Below are 25750 nucleotides of genomic sequence, written 5' to 3' on the forward strand. Positions count from 1 at the left end.
GCACGAGAAATCGCAGTTCCCTCCCTGTTCAGTTACGCACGCTCGAGGCGTGTTTATCACTACAGGTCTGACCGCGGAGCGCCGAGGAGCAGACGTTCCCGGCGTCCAGCGACGGTCCTGTACCCGGCACGCTCGCAGGACCGCGCGGGGACCGCCTTGCGGTTGCCGTGGCAACGATCGCGGGCGGGCGCGGCGCGGCCATCGACCAGTGACGCCTGCGCGCTCTGCGCTCTGCCAAGAGGGCTGCGGCGCCCCGCGGGCCGGCGGGAAGATGGCGGCGGCGGCGGGCTACCCAGCCGGCAAGGGGCGCGACATGAGCCTGGCGGCCCTGCGGCGCCACGATCCCTACATCAGCCGCATCGTGGACGTGGCCAGCCAGGTGGCCCTGTACACCTTCGGCCACCGGGCCAACGAGTGGGTGCGTGCGGGCAGGCGGGGCCGGGGAGGGGCTGCGAGCGGGCCGGGAGGTCCCCCCCGCGGTCACTCGGGTCCGGCGTCCGCGGGTACCTCCCGCCGCGTTGAACTGAGTCACGGAGCGCGGGCAGGACTCAGCCCCGCGGAGCGGGTCAGACGCCCTGCTCCGGCATGTCCTGGCGGTCAGCTAGGAGAGCCCTCCGACGGGACACAGCCCCGGTAGTTCACGTGGCCTCCCCACCTTCCGCAGCCGGTCATTAAAGTTTACCCGAAAACCGCTCACAGAAGCGAAGACACTGAGAAGTAGGTCCTAACATGGGAGAGAAGAGAACAGCTTTGCCCTAAGTTCGTAACAGGAAATTCACCGAAAAGAGGCAGGAATGGAGGGACGTGGGGACACCTGCCCGCGAGGTCCCGGGGGAGGAAGCGCGCCGCTTCCTAGCTGTATGTCTCCCTAGTTTTCGGGGACACGTGTCGCCTGGGTCCTCGTATCAAGGACATTGAGCGACAAGGTGGACAAGTTTCAGCGGCAACTTTTAAAATGCAGATGTTCTACCTGCGGCTGTATACTGCTCTGTAGAAAAGCGCCAAAGGCGTGATGTCCTAATTCCGCTGAGGAAATTCGGTAGTAGAGGTGAGGATGGGGTGTGTCGTTCTCTGGACTGACTTGACACTCGACCGAGAGTCTGGGGAATTCTCACAAGTTAACGGGTACAGGAGAGGTTCCCTTTGAGTAGTGGTTGTTTCCTACGGGCGTTGGACAGGGTCTCTGAGACACGTGTTACCATAGTTACAGAGGCCGCCCTTTACAGCCTCATCAGAAGTCGCAAGTGGCACAATGCGTTATTTACAGGAGTTACGTTTTTCTGCTTCTTGGACTTGTTGCTTTCAGACAACGCATAGTTCATCCCTTAGAAGGTCATTCTTTCAAAGTACTCATCTTCAAGGCTGTGGTAGCCGAGGAAAAAAAAGACAGAGACCTAGTTTAGCTGCAGGGCAGTTGCTGGGGGCAAGCCGATTGATGCCACCACAACGGGAGCTTCTGAACATAAGCCTAATAGAAGTGTACAGGACATGCTTAAGAACAGAAGAGAAAGTATACTCAGGTGCGACGTAAAGAAGGGGAATTCTTATTACACTGAATATGGATGAAGGCTAACTTAAGGCATTCGGCAGGAGGAATAAGGAATGAAGCGGGGACAGAAAATGAGCTGCTTTAAGGAAGCTTAAGAACGATTATGTCAGGACTGGAGTAGGAATTTTGGAACTAGACCTACTTCCCATTGCCAGGGAATCCCACTCCTCCAAAACACCGGTGTGTCTTAACCCTGGTGGTGTTTTCACCTCTCAACCCTTAGAGCAGTAGTTCTTAACTGGAGTCGATTTTGCTTCCAGGCAACACTGGCAGGGTCTTGAGAAAATTTTTAGTTGTCGCTTGGAGAGGGACCACGTTACTGGCATCCCGAGGGTAGATGCCAGGGATTCTGCTAAACATCCTGTGGCGCATGGGACAGGCCCCACGACAAAGGTTAACCTGGCCCCAGATGTCAAACGTGCTGAGCTTGAGAAGCTGCCTGATAGTGGTAGTGTACCCCTTGTTTCTAGCGAGTGATTTTCTAAGTTCTGTGTGTCAAGATCATTTGGAGTTTTAAAAAGTGCATCCCACCAAATCAGAAATCTCAGGATATGGGGCCCAAGCGTTTGATATTTGTCGAAAGCTTCTTAGGTGACTCAGATGCTACATATATGATTGAGAAAGGCAGATTTAGAGGGTAAATGACGATTTACTTTTTCATTATTTTAACAGAATAGTCAGATGTACATTGCGTTGATTTGAAAGTGTCAGGTAGTCTGCCAAGTCCCAATAGTTTGCAAACTAGCATTATCTTACATTCTGCTTCGTTATTTTAAATTTTGAACTGCTGAATTTTTTAGCACTTGTTAGTTTTTATGAGTGTAATATTAAATCATTAAATTGTACTTTTAAAATTTAAGCTAAAATCCCCCAGAGCTGTGAACTAATACTTTAACATACAAGTCTTCTTTAGGAACTTCCCTGGTGGTCTAAGTGCTAAGGCTCTGCACGCCCAATGCAGGGGGCCCGGGTTCAGTCCTGGTCAGGGAACTAGATCCCACATGACGCAACGAAGAGTTCCCATGCCACAACTAAAAGATCCCACGTGCTGCATCTAAGACCTGGAGCAGCCACATAAATTAATAAATATTAAAAAAAAAAAGTCTTCTTTACTTGCAGGACCTAAGGAAGAGCTAATAGAATCTTGCTTTAACTGTTGCCCTAAACCTGGGCTTTGCCCAGAACGAAAAAAAAAAAAAGGAGGAGCTAATCGAATCTTGCTTTAACTGTTGCCCAAAACCCCAAACCTGGGCTTTGCCCAGAAAGAAAAAAAACATCTGGTTACCCCTGTATAACCGTGGAGGGACGGAGAAAATACGTGAATTTGAGTTGTTTCAGCCAGAATAGACCAGAATTTACGTTTCCAAAGACCTTTTTATCTAGGTGTCATAGAGCCTTAGATGGAAAATATGTTTTTAATCCAAAGATCTGCGTGGTGTAGGTTTGTTATCCCTTTTCAGTGGAGAAACTGAGACACGGAACAAACTAATTAAGAATCGCAAAATTGGAGTTAGAGAATAATTTCAGGAGAAGCATACCGTTTACATTTCTGATTCTGGGTTTTCCTTAGGGAACAGGTAATTTCTATCACTACTTCATTAAGGAAGGAAGGAAACAGGTCGAAGACTGTTAGGTTTCTGTGTGCTGATCTGCAGAAACATCCTGACTAGGATCTCTGAGATGAAACAGTCCAGGGTCAAATACTGGAAGACAGAAAAGTGTTTTGTCCTCGTAGCAAGTGGTCACTTAATAGTAAATCCAGTTTAAGGATGATGAAATTACTCAAGCATGAAAAGGATCATGCTTGCAATTTTTTGTGTGCCTTTTCAGAATCATCATTTTAATATACCTTTGTTTCTTAAAGAGAGTATTTTTCACCAAAACTACAGAGTACTTAAATTTTGAATGACTTTGCTAATGGATATATAAATAACAAAATATTGAGAGGTTAAATAGAATGCTGAAATTAAACCACGTAAATAGCAAAGATAAATTCTAAATTCTGAGATATAATGGTCTGATTGCTAGTTAATCAGACAAATGGGTACTTAAATTTTTTTTTAGTAAGCTGAACATTTTCATCAGGGCCTGGGGAGACGGAAAAGAGCCTTTCCCAGTGAACTGCAATGATAGTTTATCATTTTAAGTTTACAACTTTCCCAGTCCCTCTCAGGCAGAGTTCTTGAGTCCTAGCTTGGTAATGTTTCTGTCTAATTGTATTTCAAAGATCAGACTTGAGTCTAAGTATTCCACATCAAATAGGCGATTAGTTTGTCTGAAAACTACAGCAGCATTGCTGTCTTCTGTGTAGTAGTCAGAGTAGAGTTATCGGCAGGTCCGCTGCTCTCCTAGGTGACAGGATACGACAAGAGAAAAGGAAACCAGGAAACAGAGGAGGAGAAGGAAGTACAGAGAGCGGTGGTTTCTGCGTCTGGCCGTGTCCCCAGGTCAGAGGGGAAGACGGCACTCTGGTTTAGTTTGTAAATGACAGTAGGAGGATGCTTCCCACTGCTTAAGCAGCGGAGTCACAATGGGCAAAAAATCTGCTTTTTCCTTTCGCTAAGAGTTACCCCTCTGTTACGTAGGTTTGACCCCGCTTGGAACTGATCGAATTCCTGTTCTCTAAGATGCTTGTGTTCTCTGACCTCTGTGAGTGTTTCCTGTTAGTGAACAGAATATACATGTTTTGCTGTTTGTTTTGTTTTTATTTTTTAGGAAAAGACTGATGTGGAAGGAACCTTATTTGTTTACACAAGGTAAGAGTATTTCACTTTCCTAAAGAAACTGATGGTCTTTCACTCATGGCTTAGCTCTGTCGTGTCACCCTTCAAGTGCAGTTTTATTTCTGAGAAGTGAAAGAACTTAGTTTGAAGCTATTAGTTTGAAGCTATTAGTTGACATAAGGAAGGGAATACTGAATGATGGCATCTGCGTGGTGTCATGAATACTGATTTCAGAATATGATGTAAACTTCAGTATGGATGAACTTGAGTCTCTGTGTTCTTATAAAAGCAGTGTTACCTATTTATTCTTTAATTGGAATGAATGGTACAAAGTGCTTGAGTATAATGGATTGGCGAGGAGCTGGAAGTACACTGGTCAGAACGTTAGATTATCTAACCAGCATTTGGAGGAGAGCGTTATTGCTCACGCCCCTCTTCACTCCTTGAAGAAGCGTGATCAAAATTAAAGAGGTCTCTCAGCCCTCCACCGTACAGCTAGTGGAATATGTTTCAGGATAGATTTAATAAATTCATGTTTTTTGGTCATTTTTATCAGCCGTTGCTAATATCACGCATGCACACAGAGATGTGTAGTATGTACATTGTCTTCACAGCTAAGCTGTTTATTCACAGAAACATCCACGTAAGATCTCATAGCTGAGGCCCATCCCCACCGGTGGGTTACAGAGATACAATAACCCTTCCCACCCCACACACGCTCATCTGTTCTATACACACTTTCACCTTGGAAGGTAAACCACGGTGTGGATGGACTACCCCCGTGCCAGTTGGCCCGTGATGAGCAGTGAGGGGGCGGGCGTGTGGCCCTGGGAGGCTCTGCAGAGCTGCCGAGTGCAGGGGAGGAGCTGGGCCTCGCGGAGGCGGAGGCAGGGGCCCCGGGGCGCAGCACAGTGAGGGCAGTGATCTGGGGCGGAGAGTGTGTATCGGTTGGCATGAGTTAGAAGCTGGCAGTGAGAGTAAAGAGATTTTGCTGGCTTGGAGTATCAGACTGAAGGTGCTGAAAGCTGTTTTCTGAGCAGTAGGGAGCCGCTGAAGGCTTGCGAGTGGGGGAGTAAAGGAGTGACGGCAGGACGTGCGGGAAAGTCGGTGTGCTAGCGTTATGCCGGCACGGAGAAGACGGCGGTGCGGAGCGGGTGTGGGGTGAAGTGGGGAGGGCTTATTGGGGGGCTGCACGCGGGGGGCGGTGGCATTTTACAGTCCTGGTGAGATTCTGAAGTGGAAAACAGAGAGGATGATAGACTCATTGGCGGAATGGAAAGATGGGAGGCTGAGAACCTGGCTTGAGGATAGTTTTAGTTTCATTTTGAAATAGTGGTTTTGGGGTGATGGCAGGGGGTTCCAGTGGTGGCACCAGGCGCTCGGGACGGGGCAGGGACGGAGGCACAGAGTGTGGAGGCGTCGGCATCGTTAGTTTGGTTGTTGGAATCAGTAGAGAAGCTGAGGGGCTAATGGCTGGGTTTCAGGGTCAGCAGGATGCAGAGAAGAGTCACCACGGAGACAGGCAGAACCAGAGCAGCGCACAGAGGCCCCTGCGGCCCAGGCAGGTTCGGCGTGGAGGGTGGGCAGGAGGCAGCGGTGGGAGTGGAAGGGAGAGCATTTTTAGTAGGGGCTTCTTTTGTTGATGCAGAGGAGTAACAGATTATGCAAGTATTTTCTGTTTTGTACCAAAGCCAAACGTAGGTTGGTATTTTCAAGTACTTCTTAATATACTCTTGAGTTCCTCATGGAGCTGTCAGTTAAACAAACCTTTAAACTGAGAAGCAGATCCTTCCCTAGTCCTTAATCTCTTCCCCACATCTGACTCCTTAAGAGCAGGACCCTCTCTCCCATCCCTCTCCCCACCCGCAGCCCCACCATTTGATCCCAGATTCTAGAATGTTGAGGTCTTTCGAGAACGACAGGCAGCTCATGGAGATCACAAGGGAGTTCTGGGTACAGGTAATGGAACTGCCAGTGATGTATTTTGACTTAACAGATGTTGCTTTAGAGCAGTTGGTATCCTCTGAGTGTATTTTATAAACTGTGAGGGGTGAAAGCCTGTTGTGATAATGAAACACTGGAAGAATCAAATTCTGATTCTGTATAAAAACACCTAACCCCATTTTTAAAATTATGTCTTTGTTTCCTCCTGTGTCTTCCTGTAATAGAGTTACACCCACTGGTGATTTCCAGAGGACCCTCTGACAGGGGTCTTCGGAAGTCACTCTTCATTCTTCCCCAGAATTGAAGTTGAAATGATCGTCATGATTATCTCCGGTATTCATTACATGCCCAGCACCACGCTACCACTTAGTAAAATAAGTAGGCAAGGATTGCCTTCCATCGGTTTTAAAATTAGAAGTCTCATAAGAAAGCTGTAGGTAGTAAATCAAGTGGTTAGAGGTGAAGTAAAACTGAGCTACAAACCCCTTTTCTTCCTGCTGCTCACGGCACTTCTGTGGACTTGTTACCTTGTGCCCCAGATTAAAGCAGTGGCCCCGCCTGTTTCTGTTTCAGCGTGTGAGCACGTGTGTTCCAGTTCGTCAGCAGAAGTTGCACAGTTGGGTTGGTATCTGGCCTGTCCCCCAAGGGTAGACAGATGCACTTGTAGTTGTTAGTTTCTCTATGATTTGGGTTCTTCCTGCCTGACAGAGACTAGGCACTGAAGGTTTATTGAATGAAATTAAAACTAAAAAGTTACTAACTGCACAGTTTTATGGATAAGAACTTTGGTAGCAGCTTAGCTGTGAAGCTGTCTGCCTTGCGCTGAAGAATACTAAATATCTGCTCTTTGCTTTAAATTGTATAGACTTGTAATTATACTGTATCTCCTCATGAGTTCGTTGACCAGAGTTACATCATTTCCCTAAGAAATTACACAGCTTTCCATTTCAGACCAACACCAACATTTTCTATAATTGTGCTGTACGCTCTGTATTAACGGTCAAGATTGTTTCAAGGTGTCTGTCGGTAATTGTTTTATCAGTAGTTACCACCTCTGCCTTAAAGGAACTTGCAGCGTAGGTAGGGAAGCAAGCTGTGTATATGTACATACGTACACAGTTAAGTAGGCAGTGCTGGACTTTACCAAAGCACCAGCGTGGCCGGCGTGCCGTGTGCGTCCCGCACATTGGTGCCGCCCACGGTGCAGGGGCGGAAAGGTTGAAGGCGTGTCCAGATGCCCCTGTCCTGGAAGTGCTCTGCTCTGAACGGCATGTCTCTGTGTCCCCCCACCCCCGGCAACCTTTAGGTCTGCTTCTCCGAAACACGGCTTCACCATCATGAACAGGCTGAGCATGGAGAATAGGACAGAGCCCATCACAAAAGACCTGGATTTCCAGCTCCAGGACCCCTTCCTTCTCTACAGAAATGCCAGATGTGAGTCTGAATGCGTGTTTGAGACTGTGTGTGACTGTTGTGTTTAGTGTCAGTGACTCTAGGGGTCAGCACGGGTGGCCTGGGAAGCACATGCCTTGGTGCGGGATAGCTTCTTCCTCGGGAGAGTTTACACGGAAACAGTGGGAATGTGATGACGTGAGCATTTAAACCTCGTCCTCTGCAGCTGGACCACTTTGTGCTGTGAGCCTGAGCGGGGCTTGGGGGAGGCGAGTCCTTGGCCAGGAGACCGCAGAAGGCACCTCGGTGGTGCTGCAGGACCTAGACTAGCCATTCAGCTTGTGTGTCACTTCAGCTGAGCATCCGATGAGATGCTTGAGGGAGAGGGCCTGTCTTCCAGAAGTACCATCTTGAATACATAGTAAATGAAAACCAAAGTCCAAAGAGTTTTGGTCCTTAAGAATTTCATAACACTTGGTAAAGTTTAAGTTCTATTAGGTAACTAAATGGTCCCTGTCAGGTTTGAAATGAGGTAGCAGTCGCCTGCCCAGAATTCGGTCCCCATTTCACTCTTGCATCTCATCTGACCACGCGTGCTGAACTATTGGGCAGCCCACAGAAAAGTGGATGAGAACGTTAGGAACTGCAGGAGCATCTCCACGCAGAACACAAGAGCACGCTGTAGCTGCTTAGCCGTGTGTGCACGTGCTCCGCGCTGGCTCTCAGAGGGCCTTGCAGTTAACAAATGGCTAGCCTGCATTTCCCACCCCATTCTCTGAGCTCAAGGCACAAGAATTTGCCTTCCGCGCACTACTCAGTGCTACCTTAACAATGCGACACAAGTAGTACATAATGTTTCAACCCCATTGAAGTGTTCTGAAGTAAATAGCATCATTTTAATGCTATATTGACTTATATTCACGTGTAACTAAGTTGTCGTCATAGGTGGTCATCCTATTTAGAAAATACAGTTAAATTTTTACGAGAAAAAAATTATAAGAAAGCTATTAAAACTATATAACTTGACTTTCTAATGGGAGGTCCTATGAAATGAAAAATTTAGTAATACAGAGAAATATTTTGTTTACTCTTCCTATTTCTTTGCTGGAAGGCATAGTTTAATCACGTGTAGCTTGTAGTTTGAGTTTTTTTGTGTGCTTGTTATGTCGGGTTATATTTTCTTTTTTTGAGATTATTAGATTCTATGTCAGATTAATATGTAACTCAAATCCTAATAAACAAAATAACCGCAAAATTAAATATAAAATGAATGAATATTAGTGGCTTATAATAACTTTTGGTTGCCCTTAGTTTGGATAAATACTGAGTCTAGTTGGTATAGATAATATTTTAAATTCTTATTACAATATTACATATTATATATTATGTACTGTACCAAAGATATGAAAATACAAACTCTCTTTAATGTGGTCGATTTTAAAAATAACCTTCCTCAGTCCCACAGGGTTTAGCTGCTAGGATCTAGGAAACGTGCTCAGCCCCACCTGGGTTCCAGGCTGTGCTGTCCAGTACCGCCCCACGGGCTAGGGTGGCTGGTCTGAATTTTACACTCTGAGCCATGAATGTAAAAGACACACTGATTTTCACAGACTCGGTACAAAAAAAAGGAATGTGAAAAAATCTCAGTAGTCCTCTATTGATTTACCTGTTGAAATGGTAATATTTTGAATATATTGAGTTAAATAAAAAGTATTATTAAAATTCATTTCACCTGCTTCTTTTTATTTTTTTAGTTAAAAATTCCATTTGTGGCTCACATTTGTGGTTCACCGTATGTTTCTACTAGACGGCACTGTTCCAGGCGTTTTCATTCATCTTCCCACACTTCCTCATCACAGCTTTGAGGGACAGACACTCTCCCTGCTGTTTTGCAGATGAGAAAACTGAGTCTCAGGGAGGTGGCAGCCCTGACAGACCCACACATTCTGATTTCAGGTCCGTTGCTTTCTGTACACCAGCCTGTACTGCTCTCTCCACTGTTCACCATGAGTGCACATTGAAGGCAGCCTTTGGGCTGTGTATTAAAATGTTTCTAATGAGCTTCCATAAGACAAATGAAATCAGTTGAACGACAAAGAGTGGAAGGGAATGGATCTTTTTACCTTCCTGAGTTTATTTTGCTGCTTTTCTCCTTAATATTTGGCGCATCTCGACTTTGCAGCCATAGTTGTTTGGATTTCGTTTATTTGTAAAAGCCTCTTCAGAGTCTCTGACATCAGAGGTTCCCAGAGGGTTTTGCTCCAGGTGCTTTCAGCGTGTCAGATACTCTCAAATGTTTTTAAATAATTCTGATACTCTATGGAATAATTGCATCTGGTTTGCATATTCTCTGATGATGTATAGATTCATTCATCATCCTTTGAACAATGAACCCAGCTTCACTCAGGACTGGTCTTTAAGACTCTCTACCTCTCGAGATCTGTCGAGTCAAGGATCTCCCTGTTTTAGTCCTGACATTTCACTTTGGCCAATATATGTCATAGGCCAGGTTGGGACATGTCAAGAGGCAGAGCTGATACAGGTTTGTGGTGAGTTTTTTAAATTCACTAGGTTAAAAAAACTGGTATGTAAGGAGATAACTATCCCTTTCTAAAATTGTGTGGATTTAGAAGAGCAAGATAAAGAAGTGAAAACGCAAACTTCCTTCATTTAATTAAAAAAAAAAAAGATGTATAATAAGTAACTGAATTTCGGCCAAACACAAAATGTATGGGTTTATTACAGTAAAGGATTTATAGTGTTTAAACCTGGTTGTCATAGAATTTGACCTCTGTAAGCTTTATAGGTAAATAAGGTGCTTGTTGAATTAGAAAATATTTACCCAACAAACATCTACTGAGTGCTTACTGTCTCCCAGGCACCATGTCAAGGCTCTGTATGGGTTATTTAATTCTCATCACTTTTCCTTAGAAATCCTATTATTCCTATTTTGTAAATGAGGAAACTGAGGTTAAAGGGATTACGTAATTTGCTGAGGTCTGTGACTGTTTTGAGATGGAAAGAGCATTTGGACTGAGAAAGCATATCTCCAGAGATCCAGGCCCAAGCAGTGGAGGTGGCAGCACATGAGTGATGGGTCTGAGCAAGCTTTACCTTTTAGGAAATGCTTAGTCTTGTAGTGCACACTCCAGAGTTAAAAGGCGAGTTTCTTTTTTTTTTTAAGTTGAGAACCTACTGTATCTCCGTTATTAGAAAGGAGAATATCAAATAAAAACTAATGTAACAAAAAGCTGAATCTGACTGTTTCTTGTGTATTATTACCCTCCAGCAGCTGTTTGCTGTATTTGCCATTTCAGAACTAAATAAGATTTTGGTATAGGGAGATACAGTTTAGAACTGTATTTTCCCGAGTAGATCATAATATTTAAGATAAGTTACAGACAGCAGTGACAGGTAGATTTCAGAGCTAGGCCAACATGTTGAATATATTATTGTCTGTGATTACAGAATTAGAATGAAATTCTTTGGGGCTGCTTGATTTCATTGCAGACATAAGCTTGGAGCTTAGAGCAAATCAGAGAAGGCAAAAATCAAGACACCGAGATCAAAGCTGTTTTAGAAAACTCCTCAGTTTTAAAGTGAATTTACCACATTGGGTAGTTTTATATTCATAAAGAAATACAATTTAAATTCTTTATTGACATTTGTAGCATCTGAGAAAAACTGCTATAAATAATGATAAATGGTACACTGAATGAAAGTTATAATTACAGACAGTCCTCATCTTTCAAATAGACCATGACCTAGAAGTTCCCTTTTAAAGTGATTGGTTGGTAGACTTTGGGCTCAACATGGCAGATCGAACACACTCCTGAAACTGTTGAAATGACAGTAACGGAGTAAAAAAAGATACAGACCCACAAGGGTGCAGGGTGGATTTCATGAAAAAATGGCACAAACGAGAGAGAGGAAGACATGCCACGACAGCTTCGTTGTTCACAATTGTTAACCTTACTGCCCTGCAGAAGACTCTCTCTGCCCTGTTGATGTCGGACTTGACAGTGCTATTTGGTTCTTCCCCCACTGACCCTTCCGGGGTGATATTGTGCAGTTGCCCTTTGGGCTCAAGTATGATTGTGTGGCTTGATCTGGCCAGTGAGATAGGGGTAGAAGTGGTACGTGTGACTTCTGAGCAGATGCATGTTCAACCACGTCTCTTTCCCTTCTGCCATGATGACCCTCAGTGTTCAGGCAGAGGCTGCTCTGTCAGCCTGGTCCTGGGATGAAGGCACAGAGGTGACCCATGATGGGCTTGTAATGTGTATGAGAAGTAAACCTTTGTCATTGTAAGCAGTGAGATTTGGGGGTCATTTGTTACTCCAGCATAACTTGGGCTGTTGTGACAGACACACAGGCCACCCAGGAAAAGGGGGATCCAAGCACAGGTTGGAGGTAAAGGAGTTCTGAGAAGAGTGGTAAAGAGGAGTCCCATCATGACCCCTATGCAACTGAACTAAAGATGAGTCAGTCTAAAAGTAGGAAGATGGAAGGCTTCAGGAAGCATGTCCAAGAAGAAATTTACACCTGAGAGTTTGAATCTCTTGGGACATTTACAGTTCCTTTTTCAGTGATTTTGGTAATGACATAAGAACATTAAAAACTGAGAGGGGAAAAAAAAACAAAAACAAAAGGAGACAACTCTTAATTCCTGGGAAAGCAAAATATTGTACAAGAAAGGAAATATAATCATAGTACACTGTTTGGCTCTGCTGATCGTAATTAAATGATAAACACTAAATGTGAAATGATGTTATACTTACATTGGAAGGATGGGGAAAAGTGTGTGTGTGTGTTTGTGTGTGAGTGTGTGTATTGTCAGAGAACTAAATCCTCTTCAATGGATTTTTCTTAAGAATCAAGAGGTAGTGTATACATGATATATAGGAAAAGAGGTTTACATACCAGAAAAAAAATTGGATGAGAAATAAATGGAGAGCAGAAATAACTGTCATGGAAAAGGTTGCTCTTAGGGAGTGGTAATCAGGATTATAATGGCTAGAGAAGTGATCTGCTATTTGTTATGAAACCTTACAGTATTTGATATTTAAAATTATAGATATGTTTTATTTTGATACAAATATAATTGGATATCAGAATACATTCATAAAAACAATATTTTAGTTGGTGGTTAAGTTTCTAAGTCAACTAAGAATAATAGCACACTAACATTATAATGATGTGCATATGAAATACAGCACCAGTTTGGATAGCATTATTTCTGTAGGAAAATCAATTCAAGAGTAAAACCTCCTTAGCCGTGAGGCAGAGGACTTCTAGCGCCCATGTATATTCACAGATCGCTTGTAATGCTAGGTCTTCCTGGGACTTCCCTGGCGGTCCAGTGGTTAAGACTCCACGCTTCCACTGCAGGGGGCCACACGTTCCATCCCTGTTTGGGGAACTAATATCTCACACGCCAGGTGGCACAGCCAAAAATAATAATAAAGGCGTTATTATTAAAAAGAAAAAATGCTAGGTCTTGTATGAAATGCATTTTAGCGTGTGGTAACGGTAAACTGAAGCTTGAGGCCTTCCCAGCCTGTCGCCAAGTCTCAGCTCCATGCTGTTTGCACAGCCCTTTTCTCCTTCCAGTCCCACATCCACTCCAGCCCAGGCTTCCATCACCTGTTACCTGGGGTGGCTCATAGCTCCTGAGAACGAGAGCATGAGCTTCCGGCACCAGCCAAAGTAGCGTTAAGTTCACAACAACACACCTCTCCCACTGGTTACAACGAAAAGTTCTGGACAGAGTACAAAACAAAAAACCAAAAAGCCTGAGGATTCTGAAAGTAAACAGTAACAGGCATATTGTTGAGGGAAGTCAGAACTTGAAGAGTAACCAGAATGGTGGCCAGTCTCCTGACTTATTCTTCCCTCTTCTTTGTCTCCTGACTGTGACTCAAGAGTGAGCCACGCCACAGAACTATGGACAAAAACAGCAGAAACCAAGGGCAACATCTCCATGGACTGAGGACTGGAGAAGTGGACTCCCTCTTTCCCTCCCAGCCCTACTTGACGCCAGCTGTGACACTAACCTGAGCTGCCCCTGTGGCAGTGACAGGCCCATGAGGATCCCAAGAAGAGCCTGTGTCTGCCGGAGGAGCTGCAGACAAGGGCTCCTGTGGTCTCAGGAGTGGAGCTGATATTCCTTTGCTTCACCCAGTGGGTAGCCCGAGCTACGCAGACCGCCCGACAGCGTGAGAAGCTAGGACTCTGAGAGAAACCCTGACTCTGTGGCCTGAAGACTGGGGAGAAGGACACCCGTGAGCTGGATGAGGAGATCCCCTGATTCTGTGTGGGAACTGACGTGGGTGCTGGTCCCACCCAGGAGTATCGCATACATGTAACAGAGCCAAAGAAGCATGGCCGAGGCTTTGAGAACTAACCCACGGTGTGGACAGCCACCTAGCTCCAGACCAGCACCTGAGTGGGGTATGCACGGGGCAGACACAGCTCTGAAAATGGAGCTGACGTGGGAACCGTTGCCCACAAGAGGCAGGATGGAGTGTCCTGTCTAATTCTAAACAAATCGACCGCCTTCTAAACAAAATCAACACTCTTTGGTGGGTTTTCAGAAGACTCAGAGTCTCACAACATCATCAAGATGTCCAAGATACAACCCAGAATGGCTACTCATACGAAGAACTGGGAAAATCTGACAACTCTCACAGGGAAAGTCAGTCAGCAGATGGCCACCCAGAGATGACCCACATGCTGGAGTTATAGGACAGTGGCTTTAAGGCTGTTACTATTACTGTGCTCTGTGAGATAGAATGGAGTCCTCAGAAATGAATGGAAAGATGGAAATTCTCAGCAGAGAAATGGTGTAAAGAAACCAAAGGGAACATTGGGAGCTGAATAATAGAGGACCAGTGAGTGGCTCTCATAGCAGAGTAGAGATGGCAGGGGAAAGAAGGGTCAGTGAACTTGAAGACCCGTCAGTAGATATTATCCAACCTGAAGAATATACAGGAAAAAGGTTAAAAAACAACAACAAAGGCCTCACAAACCCATGGGGCTGTACCAAGAGGTCTGAATTTGTGTCACTGGAGTCCCATAAAAGGAGAAAAAGACTGGTGTAAAAAAAATATTTGAAGAAATAATAGCTGAAAACTTTCCAGATTTGGTGAGACACAAATGTATGGATTCAAGAAACTCAGTAAACCCCAAAGAGGATAAACCCAAAGAAAACCATGCCCATAAATATCATAATCAAACGGCTGAAAAACAGACTTTAAAAAACAAACAAAAAACCTTGAAAGCGACCAGAAACGATACGTATAGGAGAACAATGCCTTGAACGACTACGATTTCTCTTGGAGTCTGGAAGACAGTGCCAACATAAAAGAACCACCAGCCTAGAATTCTGTCCCCAGTGAAGATGTTCCTTAGGAAGGGAGGTAAAGTAAAGGTACTCTCGGATAAAGGAAATTGAAAGTCCGTGTTTGTCAGCAGACCTGCTCTAAAGTACATGCTGAAAGAAGTTCTTCAGACTGAAGCGAAGTGATACCGAAGGAAGGTCAGGGCCTCAGGATGAAGGAAGAGCAACAGAAGTAGTCAAAACATGGGTCAGTAGAGTTATTTTTTCTACCTTCAGATTCTTTAAAACGCAAATGATGATCGAAGGCAAAAGTTACAGGAGGGCTTCATTGTAGGTAGATGGGACATGTGACAACGGAAAGGTTAAGGGGAAGGGGATAGGGACCTATATGGTTGTAAAGCCTTTGCATTTTGCTTCAAGTGGTAAAATAAAAACTGTAGTAAACTGTGAAAAGTTAGATATGTATAGTGTGATTCCTAGAGCAGCCGCTTAAAACAGAGAACCAATAGATAAATGAAAATTTAATACTAAAAAAATTTTAAATAATCCAAAAGAAGGCAAGGAAGGATGTACCAACAGAGCAAAAAACAGGGGAGACAAACCATGGAAATGCTAATTAAAAGAAAGCCATTCGGGGGGCTTCCCTGGTGGCGCAGTGGTTGAGAGTCTGCCTGCCGATGCAGGGGACACGGGTTCGTGCCCCGGTCCGGGAAGATCCCACATGCCGCGGAGCGGCTGGGCCCGTGAGCCATGGCCGCTGAGCCTGTGCATCCAGAGCCTGTACTCCGCAACGGGAAAGGCCGCAACAGTGAGAGGCCCGCGTACCACAAAAAAAAAAAAAAAAAAGAAAGCCATTTGGGAGTAACATACACACACTACTATATATAAAATAGATAAGCAACAAGGACCTGCTGTATAGCACAGGGAACTATATTCAGTATTCTGTAATAACCGATAATGGAAAAGAATCTGAAAAAGAATATACATGTGTGTGTGTGTGCGTGTGTATATTCCACTTTCTATAATTGGTAGAATAAACAAAACAGCAAGGCTATGGAAGACTTGAACAACACTGTCAACTCACTTGATGTAATTGACATTTATCGAACATTCCATCCAGCCACAGCAGAATACAGCCTCTTTGTAAGTGCTCATGGGACAGTACCCAAGGTCAGCTTTATCATGGGTCATAAAAAAAACCTTAAAATTTTTTAAAGAAATGGAAATCAAACAAAGTATGCTCTCTGACCACAAAGGAATTGAACTAGAAATCAGTAACAGAAAGATATCTGGAACATCCCCAAATATTTTGAAATTAAACAACACACTTCTAAAATAACCCATGTGTCAGAGAGGGAGGAAAATTAGAAAATGAGCTGAATAAAGATGAAAATACATGTCAGATGCAACTGAAGTTGGGCTTAGGGGGAAATTTATAGCGTCAAATACCTAGGAAAGAGGAAAGGTCTCAAACGAGTAATTCAGGTTCCACCATAAGAAACTAGAAAGAGAAGAGCAAAGTAAACCCAAAGCAAGCAGAAGGAAGGAAATCAAAAATAAGAGCAGAAATCAGTGAAATAAAAGAGAGAGTAGAGGGCTTCCCTGGTGGCGCAGTGGTTGGGAGTCTGCCTGCCGATGCAGGGGACACGGGTTCATGCCCCGGTCCGGGAGGATCCCACATGCCGCGGAGCGGCTAGGCCCGTGAGCCATGGCCGCTGAGCCTGCGCGTCCGGAGCCTGTGCTCCGCGACGGGAGAGGCCACAACAGTGAGAGGCCTGCGTACCGCAAAAAAAAAAAAAAAAAAAGAGTAGAGAAAATTGGTGAAACCCAAAGCTGGTTCTTTGAAAAGAGTAAAACTGATAAACCTAAACCCCTGGCCAGACTGATCAAGGGAAAAAAAGAGAGAGAGGGGATGCAAATGAGCAGTGTCAGGAGTGAGAGCGGGGTCTCTGTGGACACTGAAAGGACGAGGGAAATGCTGTGAACCACCCCGTGCCCATAAGTTTGACAACTTAGAGGGAATGGACTAATTCCTTGAAAAACACATCACCAAACCATACTCAGGAATAAATAACCTGAATAGCCCCATATCTATCAAAGAAGTCAAATTTGTAGATAAAAGCTTTCTAACAAAGAGAACTCCAGGCCCAGACAGTTTCACTGGTGAACTCTACCAGGCGTTCAAGGAAGAAATAATACCAATTCTGCAGTCTCTTCCGGAAAATAGGAGCGGGAAGAACCCAAGTCATTTTATGAGAGCAACATTATCCTGATACCAAAACAAGGCAAAGACATTATTACAAGAAAATTAAAGACCAATATTCTTGGTGAATATAAATATAAAAAATCCTCAACAAAATACTAGCAAAATAATGTTCATAGCAGCATTATTCACAAGAGCCAAAAGGTGGAAACAGCTCAGATTCATGGATAGATGACTGGATAAACAAAATGCGGTATCTACCTACATTGGAGTATTATTCAACCTCAAGAAAGAAGGGAATTCTGATACGTGCTACAGCAGAGGTGAACCTTTAAGGTATTATGCTAAGTGAAGTAAGTCAGTCACAGAAGGACAGATATTGTATGGTCCACTTACATGAGGTACCTAGAGTAGTCAAATTCATAAAGACAGAATGTAGAATAGTGATTACCAGGGACTGGGGGAGGGGGGAATGGGGAGTTCTTGTTTAATGGGTACAGAGTTTCAAGTCTGGGATGATGGAAAACGTTCTGGAGATGGTGGTGATGGCTGTGCAACATTGTGAATATACTTAAAGCCACGGAACTGTACACTTAGAAATAGTTAAAATAGTAAATTTCGTGCTATTTAAAATTTCACCACAATAAAAGAAATATTCACAAATTCAACCACTTGCCATGTAATTTGCATCCAGCTTATCCCTTCCGTACAAACCCACTGTTAGATTTATCTTCCTAAAGCACAAGTCTGATTGTCATTTTTCTGCTCAGAATCTTAAATGCCCACCAGGTAGACTTTCTCACCTGACAGCTAAGCTTGCTGTAGTCGGGTCCCAGTTTACCTGTCTGGACAGGTCAGCGTGACTGCTGTGTACTTACCTTATGTTCTAACCAAACACAAATGTGTGCCTTCCTAGAATACTTTTAAATTGTTTATCTCTGTGCTTTTAAACATGGTTCTTTTTTTCCCTTGAATTCTTTTCCTCACCCTAACCAATCTCTACCAGATATGTTCCGCTCATATTTCAAAAGCAACCAAAACTTGACATCTCCCTAGGGTCGTCATCCTCTCTCTCTAGTTCTGATTTCTCACTGCAGCATATACCTCTCCCATGTTGACTTTCCTAGTGTTTATTGACCACTTGCCTATTGATACTGCTTCTGTGCTGGGTTGGGGGAGTTCAGTAATGAATAAGATGCGTCCCTTCCCTCTGATAGTTTGCTATCCTAGCACAAAAGACAGATTTACAAATATATATGTTCACAATAATATGCTAAATGCTGAGCTAGAACAACAGGCACTTACTAGTACTTAACACGTTACCTTATATGTAATATTTGTCCTAGTTTCTCTATCAGAGCACAAGCCCCTTCAAGGCAAGGTATCTCTCTACTTCCCTTCAGCACTTAAATCCTTGCATTAAGTGTGTACAGTTAAATATTTGCAACAAGTTGTTTTCTTTAGGTTTCTTTATTCAAGGCAACCAATAAAGCTTAACCAAAATTTTCACTACTATATCTTCAGTCGTTTTTCTTTGGGGGCATAAGCGAACCAACAATAAGCAAAACCTTAAACACCTTGTGGTTCCTGGGTAGAAAATACTAAATAATTTCAGCAGTTTACAGAGGAATTACTCTGCTCCTCAAGGCTGATTTTATACAGATATTAGTTGCATTTACCTAAAAGTTCCTAGAAATATAATAATTGCAAGTTGTGAGAATATCATATGTCCTCATCTTGAGAAATTTAATAGTTCTAGGAAAAGATATGTAATGTGGGAAAACATCAATTTCATCTGTGTGAAAACTTTATAAAACTTTAAGTTCTACAAAACATTTTATAGAATATTTCTTTCAAATTGATTTACTTTTATCAAGCTATTCTGATTTGATATTTAAGAAGTTTGTTTACTACTACCGAGTTGGTATTTTAATTATGTTACAGGAACAGAGATCATGTCCCTGTTTTGCGGTGGCCCTGCTAAACCATGGCCGTGTGGTTTAAACAGTAAGGCTTATGCTATAGTTATTTTATCTGAGAATTAAATAATATATCCTTTTTTTTCATTTTTTGTAGAAGCAACTAAAATATAACTCCTTATTAAAAATGTTTAAAAACAGGTAATATCACCGAACACTAGATTTGAATAGAATCTTATGAACATTTACCATAAAAGAAAAAAAAAGGATAAACTGTACCTCATCAAAAGTAAACTTCCAGGGGCTTCCCTGGTGGCGCAGTGGTTGAGAATCTGCCTGCTAATGCAGGGAACACGGGTTCGAGCCCTGGTCTAGGAGGATCCCACATGTCGCGGAGCAACTAGGCCCGTGAGCCACAACTACTTAGCCTGCGCATCTGGAGCCTGTGCTCCGCAACGAGAGGCCGCGATAGTGAGAGGCCCGCGCACCGCGATGAAGAGTGGCCCCCGCTTGCCACATAGCACAGAGAAAACCCTCGCACAGAAACGAAGACCCAACATAGCATAAATAAATTAATTAATAAACTCCTACCCCCAACATCTTCTTTAAAAAAAAAAAAAAAAGTAAACTTCCGGACTTCCCTGGTGGCTCAGTGGTTAAGAATCCACCTGCCTTGCCATGGAGCAACTAAGCCTGTGCGCCACAACTACTGAGGCTGCTAGAGCCTGCAAGCCACAGCTACTGAGCCCGCACACCCCAACTACTGAAACCCGAGTGCCTAGAGCCCATGCTCCGCAACAAGAGAAGCCACCGCAATGAGAAGCCCATGCACCGCAACAAAGAGTAGCCCCCGCTTGCCGCAACTAGAGGAAGCCCTCGCACAGAAACGAAGACCCAACACAGCCAAAAATAAATAAATTTATTTATTTATTTATTTAAAAAATAAAAATAAAAACGTCTGTTCTATACCTAAAGGTGTATTACCTTTAGGAAAATGAAAATGCAAGCCACAGACTGGGAAAAAACATTCACTGTACACACACACGTGCGCACACACACACACATGCGCGCACACACACACACACGTACACACACACATCTGACATAGTGCTTATATCCAGAATATATAAATAACTCTTAGAACTCAATAATAGGAAGATAAACAATCCAGTTTAAAAATTGGCAAAATATTTAACAGATGCTTTACAAAAGAAGATACACAGATAGCCAATAAAGAGATGCTCAATGTAATCATCAGGGACTTCCACGTTGTTGTGTCCAACAGAAGTTATCCATGTGTATCGTGCAGTACACCATGGGATCAGTACATTACAGTCTACTAATCCATTCTCCATTGATGGGTATCTGAGTTATTTCTGGTCTTGAACTATTGTGAGTCAAGTTGCCATGAACATTCTGGCTCATGTTTTTTGGTGGATATATGCACCTATTTGTTTGGGGTTTATACCAACACCTCATGTACAGTGTAGGGGTTTGTATAGCTCTGTGGATACTGCTGGACAGTTTTCTGAAGTTGCACCCATCTATACTCCCTGCAGTGATGTATGAAAATCCATTGTCCCATATCCTTGTCAACACTGGATATTGTTACTCCTTTTAATTTGAGCTGTTCTGGGAGTTCTGAAGTGATATCTCACTGTGGTTTTAATTTGCATTTTGCCATAACTGTGTTGAGCACTTTCTCATATGCTTATTGGACAGTGGAGGGATATGTAAATTAAAACAAGCATGAGAACACCACATAATTTACTAGAATGGCTAAATTAAAAAGACTGACATTACTGGGGACTTCCCTGGTGGTGCAGTGGTTGGGACTTGCGTTCCCAATGCAGGGGGCCCGGGTTCGGTCCCTGGCTGGGGAACTGGATCCCACATGCATGCCGCAGCTGAGAGTTCGCATGCCGCCACTAAGGAGCCCATGAGCTGCAACTAAGGAGCCTGCCTGCCACAACTAAGGAGCCCGCCTGCCACAACTAAGGAACCAGCAAGCCTCAACTAAGGAGCTTGTGAGCCACAACTAAAGGAGCCTGCCTGCTGCAACTAAGATCTGGTGCAACCAAATAAATAATAAATAAAAGACTGGCATTACCAAGTTTTAATGAGGATGTGGAGCACATGAAGCTGTCATGCATTGCTGGTAGGAGGAAAACATGGTGCAGCCCCTTTGGAGAATTGTTTGGCAATTTCTTATATACTTAAACATATAATTATCATATGACCCAGCAAGTTCCACTTACAGGTATTTACTTAAGAGAAGTGAAAACATATGTTCACACAAATACTTTTACACAAATTCTCATTGTAATTTTATTCATAAGAGGATAATAGCAGTGAGAAAATCAAATTTGCAAATAAAGATAGGTCATAACTTGGAAGCAGCATTGCTCACTAAGAATGCATTTTGTGAAACGTTTGCTCTTGCATTATACTACCATTAATGAGCTGGTTATTGATTACCTAGACTATGCAGAAAGCAGTGGCATGAGTAATAGATTACAGGCCTCTTGTGGGCAGAGACCACGTATTATATTTTATTTGTATTCTGTGGTACCAAATAAACAGAAAATGAACAGATCTGGATAAGAAATAGATAGGTACAATGTTCTTAAAGTAAATCCCCAATTAATTCTTCAATTTGTTAATGAGGTGTATCACATTGATTTGACTTGTAGAAATTGAAGAATAAAAACATTATGGTCGGGACTTCCCTGGTGGCACAGTGGTTAAGAATCCGCCTGCCAATGCAGGGGACATGGGTTCAATCCCTGGTCTGGGAAGATCCCACATGCCACAGAGCAACTAAGCCCATGAGCCACAACTACTGAGCCCGTGTGCCACAACTACTGAAGCCCGCAAGCCTAGAGCCCATGCTCTGTAACAAGAGAAGCCACCGCAATGAGAAGCCTGCACACCGCAACGAAGAGTAGCCCCCACTCACCACAACTAGAGAAAGCCCACATGCAGCAACAAAGACCCAACACAGCCAAAAATAAATAAATTTATTTTTAGAAAAAAACATTACAGTCATCTCAATAGATGCAGAAAAGGCTTTTGACAAAATTCAACATCCATTTATGATAAAGACTTTCCAGAAAGTTAGTATAGAGAGAACTTAACAGAATAAAGGCCATATATGTTAAGCCCACAGCCAACATCATACTCAGCAGTGAAAAGCTGAAAGCATTTCCTCTAAGATCAGGAACACGACAAGGATGCCCATTCTTACCACTTTTATTCAACATAATATTGGAAGTCCTAGCTGTAGCAATCAGACAAGAAAAAGAAATAAAGGGAACCCAAACTGGAAAGGAAGAAGTAAAACTGTCACTGCAGATGACGTGATACTATACACAGAAAATCCTAAAGATACCACCAAAAAAAACTACTAGAGCCCATCAGTGAATTCAGTAAAGTTGCAGGATAAGATATAAAATTAATATACAGAAATCTGTTGCACTATACACTAACAACAAACTGTCAGAAAGAGAAATTAAGGAAACAATCACATCAAAAAGAATAAAATACCTAGGAATAAACCTCCTAAGGAGGTAAAACAACTGTACTCGGAAAACTGTAAGACACTGATGAAAGAAATTGAAAACAACAGAAACATGTGGCAAGATATACTGTGTTCGTGGATTGGAAAAAATAATATTGTTAAAATGCCCATACTACCCAAGGCAATCTACAGATTCAGTGCAATCCCAATCAAAATACCAGTGGCATTTTTACAGAACTAGAAGAAATAATTTTTAAATTTGTATGGAAATACAAAAGACCCCAAGTAGCCAAAACAATCTTGAGAAAGAAGAACAGAGCTGGAGGAATCATGCTCCCTGGCTTCAGACTATACTGCAATGCTACAGTAATCAAAACAGTATGGTGCTGGCACAAAGACAGACACATAGATCAATGGAACAGGATAGAAATCTCAGAAATAAACCCCAGCACTTATAGTCAATTAATCTATGACAAAGGAGGCGAGAATATACAATGGAGAAACGACAGTCTCTTTAATAAGTGGTCCTTGGAAAACTGGACAGCTACATTTAAAAGAATGAAATTAGAACATTCTCTAACATCATATACAAAAATAAACTCAAAATGGACTAAAGACCTAAATGTAAGACTAGAAACCTTAAAACTCCTAGAGAAAAATAATGGACAGAACACTCTTTGACATAAATCATAGCAACGTTTTTTTGGATCTGTTTCCTAAGGCAAAGGAAACAAAAGCAAAAATAAACAAATGGAACCTAATTCAACTTAAAAGCTTTTGCACAGGAAAAGAAACCATCAACAAAACAAAAAGGCAGACTACTGAATGGGAGAAAATATTTGCAAATGGTATGGTTAATAAGGGGTTAATATCTAAAATATATAAACAGTTCATACAACTTTTCTTGATAGAAAACCAACAACTTGATTAAAAATGGGCAGAAGACCTGAATAGACTTTTTTCCAAAGAAGACACATGAATGGCCAAGATGTACATGAAAAGATGCTCAACATTGTTACTCGTCAGAGAAATGCAAATCAAAACCATGGTGAGGGCTTCCCTTGTGGCGCAGTGGTTGAGAATCTGCCTGCCAATGAAGGGGAAACAGGTTCGAGCCCTGGTCTGGGCAGATCCCACATGCCGCGGAGCAACTGGGCCCGTGAGCCACAATTACTGAGCCTGCGCGTCTGGAGCCTGTGCTCCGCAACAAGAGAGGCCGCGATAGTGAGAGGCCCGCGCACCGCGATGAAGAGTGGCCCGCGCTTGCCACAACTAGAGAAAGCCCTCGCACAGAAACAAAGACCCAACACAGCCATAAATTAATTAATTAATTAATTTTTAAAAATGGTGAGATGTCACGTCACACCTGTCTGAATGGCCATTATCAAAAAGACAAGAGATAAGTGTTGGTGAGGATGTGGAGAAAAGGGAACCCTTTGTGCACTGTTGGTGGGAATGTAAATTGGTGCAGCCAAATGTGGAAAATACTATGGAGGTTTCTCAAAAAACTAAAAATTAAACTATGGTATGACCCAGCAATTCCACCTCTGGGTATATATCTAAAGGAAACAAAAACACTAATTCAAAAAGATACACACCCCCCCCAATGTTCATGGCAGCATTACTTACAGTAGCCAAGATGCAGAGGCAACCCAAGTGTTCATCAGCTGATGACTGGATAAAGAAGATGTGGTGTTTTATTTATGTGTATACATATAAATATATATGTATAGATATAGATATAGATACACACACACACACCACACACACACACACACACACACACACACACAATGGAATATTACCTTAAAAATGAAATCTTGCCATTTGCAGCAACATGGATGGATTTAGAGGGCATTTTGCTAAGTGAAATAAGTCAGACAGAGAAAGACAAATACTGTATGATATCACTTATATGTGGAATCTAAGAAATAAAACAAACTAGTGAGTATAACAAAACAGAAACCGACTCACAGATACAGAGAACAAACTAGTGGTTACCAGTCGGGAGAGGGAAAGGGGGAGGGGCAAGATAGGAGTAGGGGATTAAGAGGTACAAACTACTATGTATAAAATTAATAAGCCATAAGGATATATTATACAGCACAGGGAATATGCCAATATTTTATAATAAGTAAAAATGGAGTATAACCTTTAGAAATGGTGAATCACTATCTTGTACACCTGAAACTTATGTAATATTATAAATCAACTATACCCCAATTTTAAAAAGTGGAACCATCCTGTAAGTACTCACTTCTAAAAAAATTTTATTGGAGTCTAGTTGATTTACAATGTTGTGTTAGTTTTAGGTGTACAGCAAAGTGAATCAGTTATACATATACATGTATCCACTCCTTTAGGTTCTTTTCCCATATAGGCCATTACAGAGTATTGAGTAGAGTTCCCTGTGCTCTACAGTAGGTCCTTATTAGTTATCTATTTTATATATAGTAGTGTGTATATGTCAGTCCCAATCTCCCAATTTATCTCTCCCCCCCTTACCCCCTGGTAGCCATAAGTTTGTTTTCTACACCTGTTACTCTGTTTCTGTTTTGTAGAAAAGATCATTTGTACCCTTTTTTTAGATTCCACATATAAGCGATATCATACGATATTTGCCTTTCTCTGAGTTAAGTACTCACTTTTGGTCTCTCAGTGTAACAACCTTGAGATTCATTCATGTTTATATATCAATAGTTCTTTCCTTTTTATTCATGAGTAATATTTCATGGTTGTTTATTCATTCACCTGTTGACGGCATTTTGTGTTTTTTCCAGCTTGGGGCTATTATAAGTAGAGCTGCTATGAACATTTATTTTAAAAAGCTGGTAATAAAATGTAAAACAGATAGCTAGCGGGAAGCAGCTGCATAGCACAGGGAGATCAGCTCGGTGCTTTGTGACCACCTAGAGGGGTGGAATAGGGAGGGTGGAAGGGAGACACAAGAGGGAGGGGACATGGGGATGTATGTATATGTATAGCTGATTTACTTTGTTATACTCCAATAAAGATGTTAAAAAAAAAAGCTGGTAATAACCCAAATGTCCATAATAAGTAAATGGATAAACAAATTTGGTAGATTCATACAGTGGAATACTACTTAGCAATAGAAAGGAATGAACTCCTGATATATTCAACAACATGAATCTCAAAAA

The 25750-nt window shown here is 42.6% G+C and overlaps 1 protein-coding gene across 9 annotated transcripts in view; it reads left to right on the forward strand.

The window, feature by feature from the left end:
- The first annotated feature begins 218 nt into the window (after positions 1 to 218).
- Positions 219 to 25750, forward strand: part of DCP1B (decapping mRNA 1B) — a 50629-nt gene continuing 25097 nt past the window's right edge. For 2 of the 9 annotated variants that reach the window (XM_067756000.1, XM_067755999.1), the window contains exons 1-3: positions 221 to 418; positions 4265 to 4305; positions 7523 to 7650. In XM_067756000.1, coding sequence (XP_067612101.1) covers positions 272 to 418; positions 4265 to 4305; positions 7523 to 7650 — 316 coding nt within the window. In that variant the 5' untranslated portion in view covers positions 221 to 271. Of the gene's footprint in view, positions 419 to 492; positions 718 to 4264; positions 4306 to 7522; positions 7651 to 25750 lie in introns of those variants that run through there. The other 7 variants (XM_067755996.1, XM_067755998.1, XM_067755995.1 and 4 more) reach the window with 6 other exon arrangements.

The sequence above is a fragment of the Pseudorca crassidens genome, chromosome 11, assembly GCF_039906515.1.
Source record: "Pseudorca crassidens isolate mPseCra1 chromosome 11, mPseCra1.hap1, whole genome shotgun sequence".
NCBI lineage: Eukaryota > Metazoa > Chordata > Mammalia > Artiodactyla > Delphinidae > Pseudorca > Pseudorca crassidens.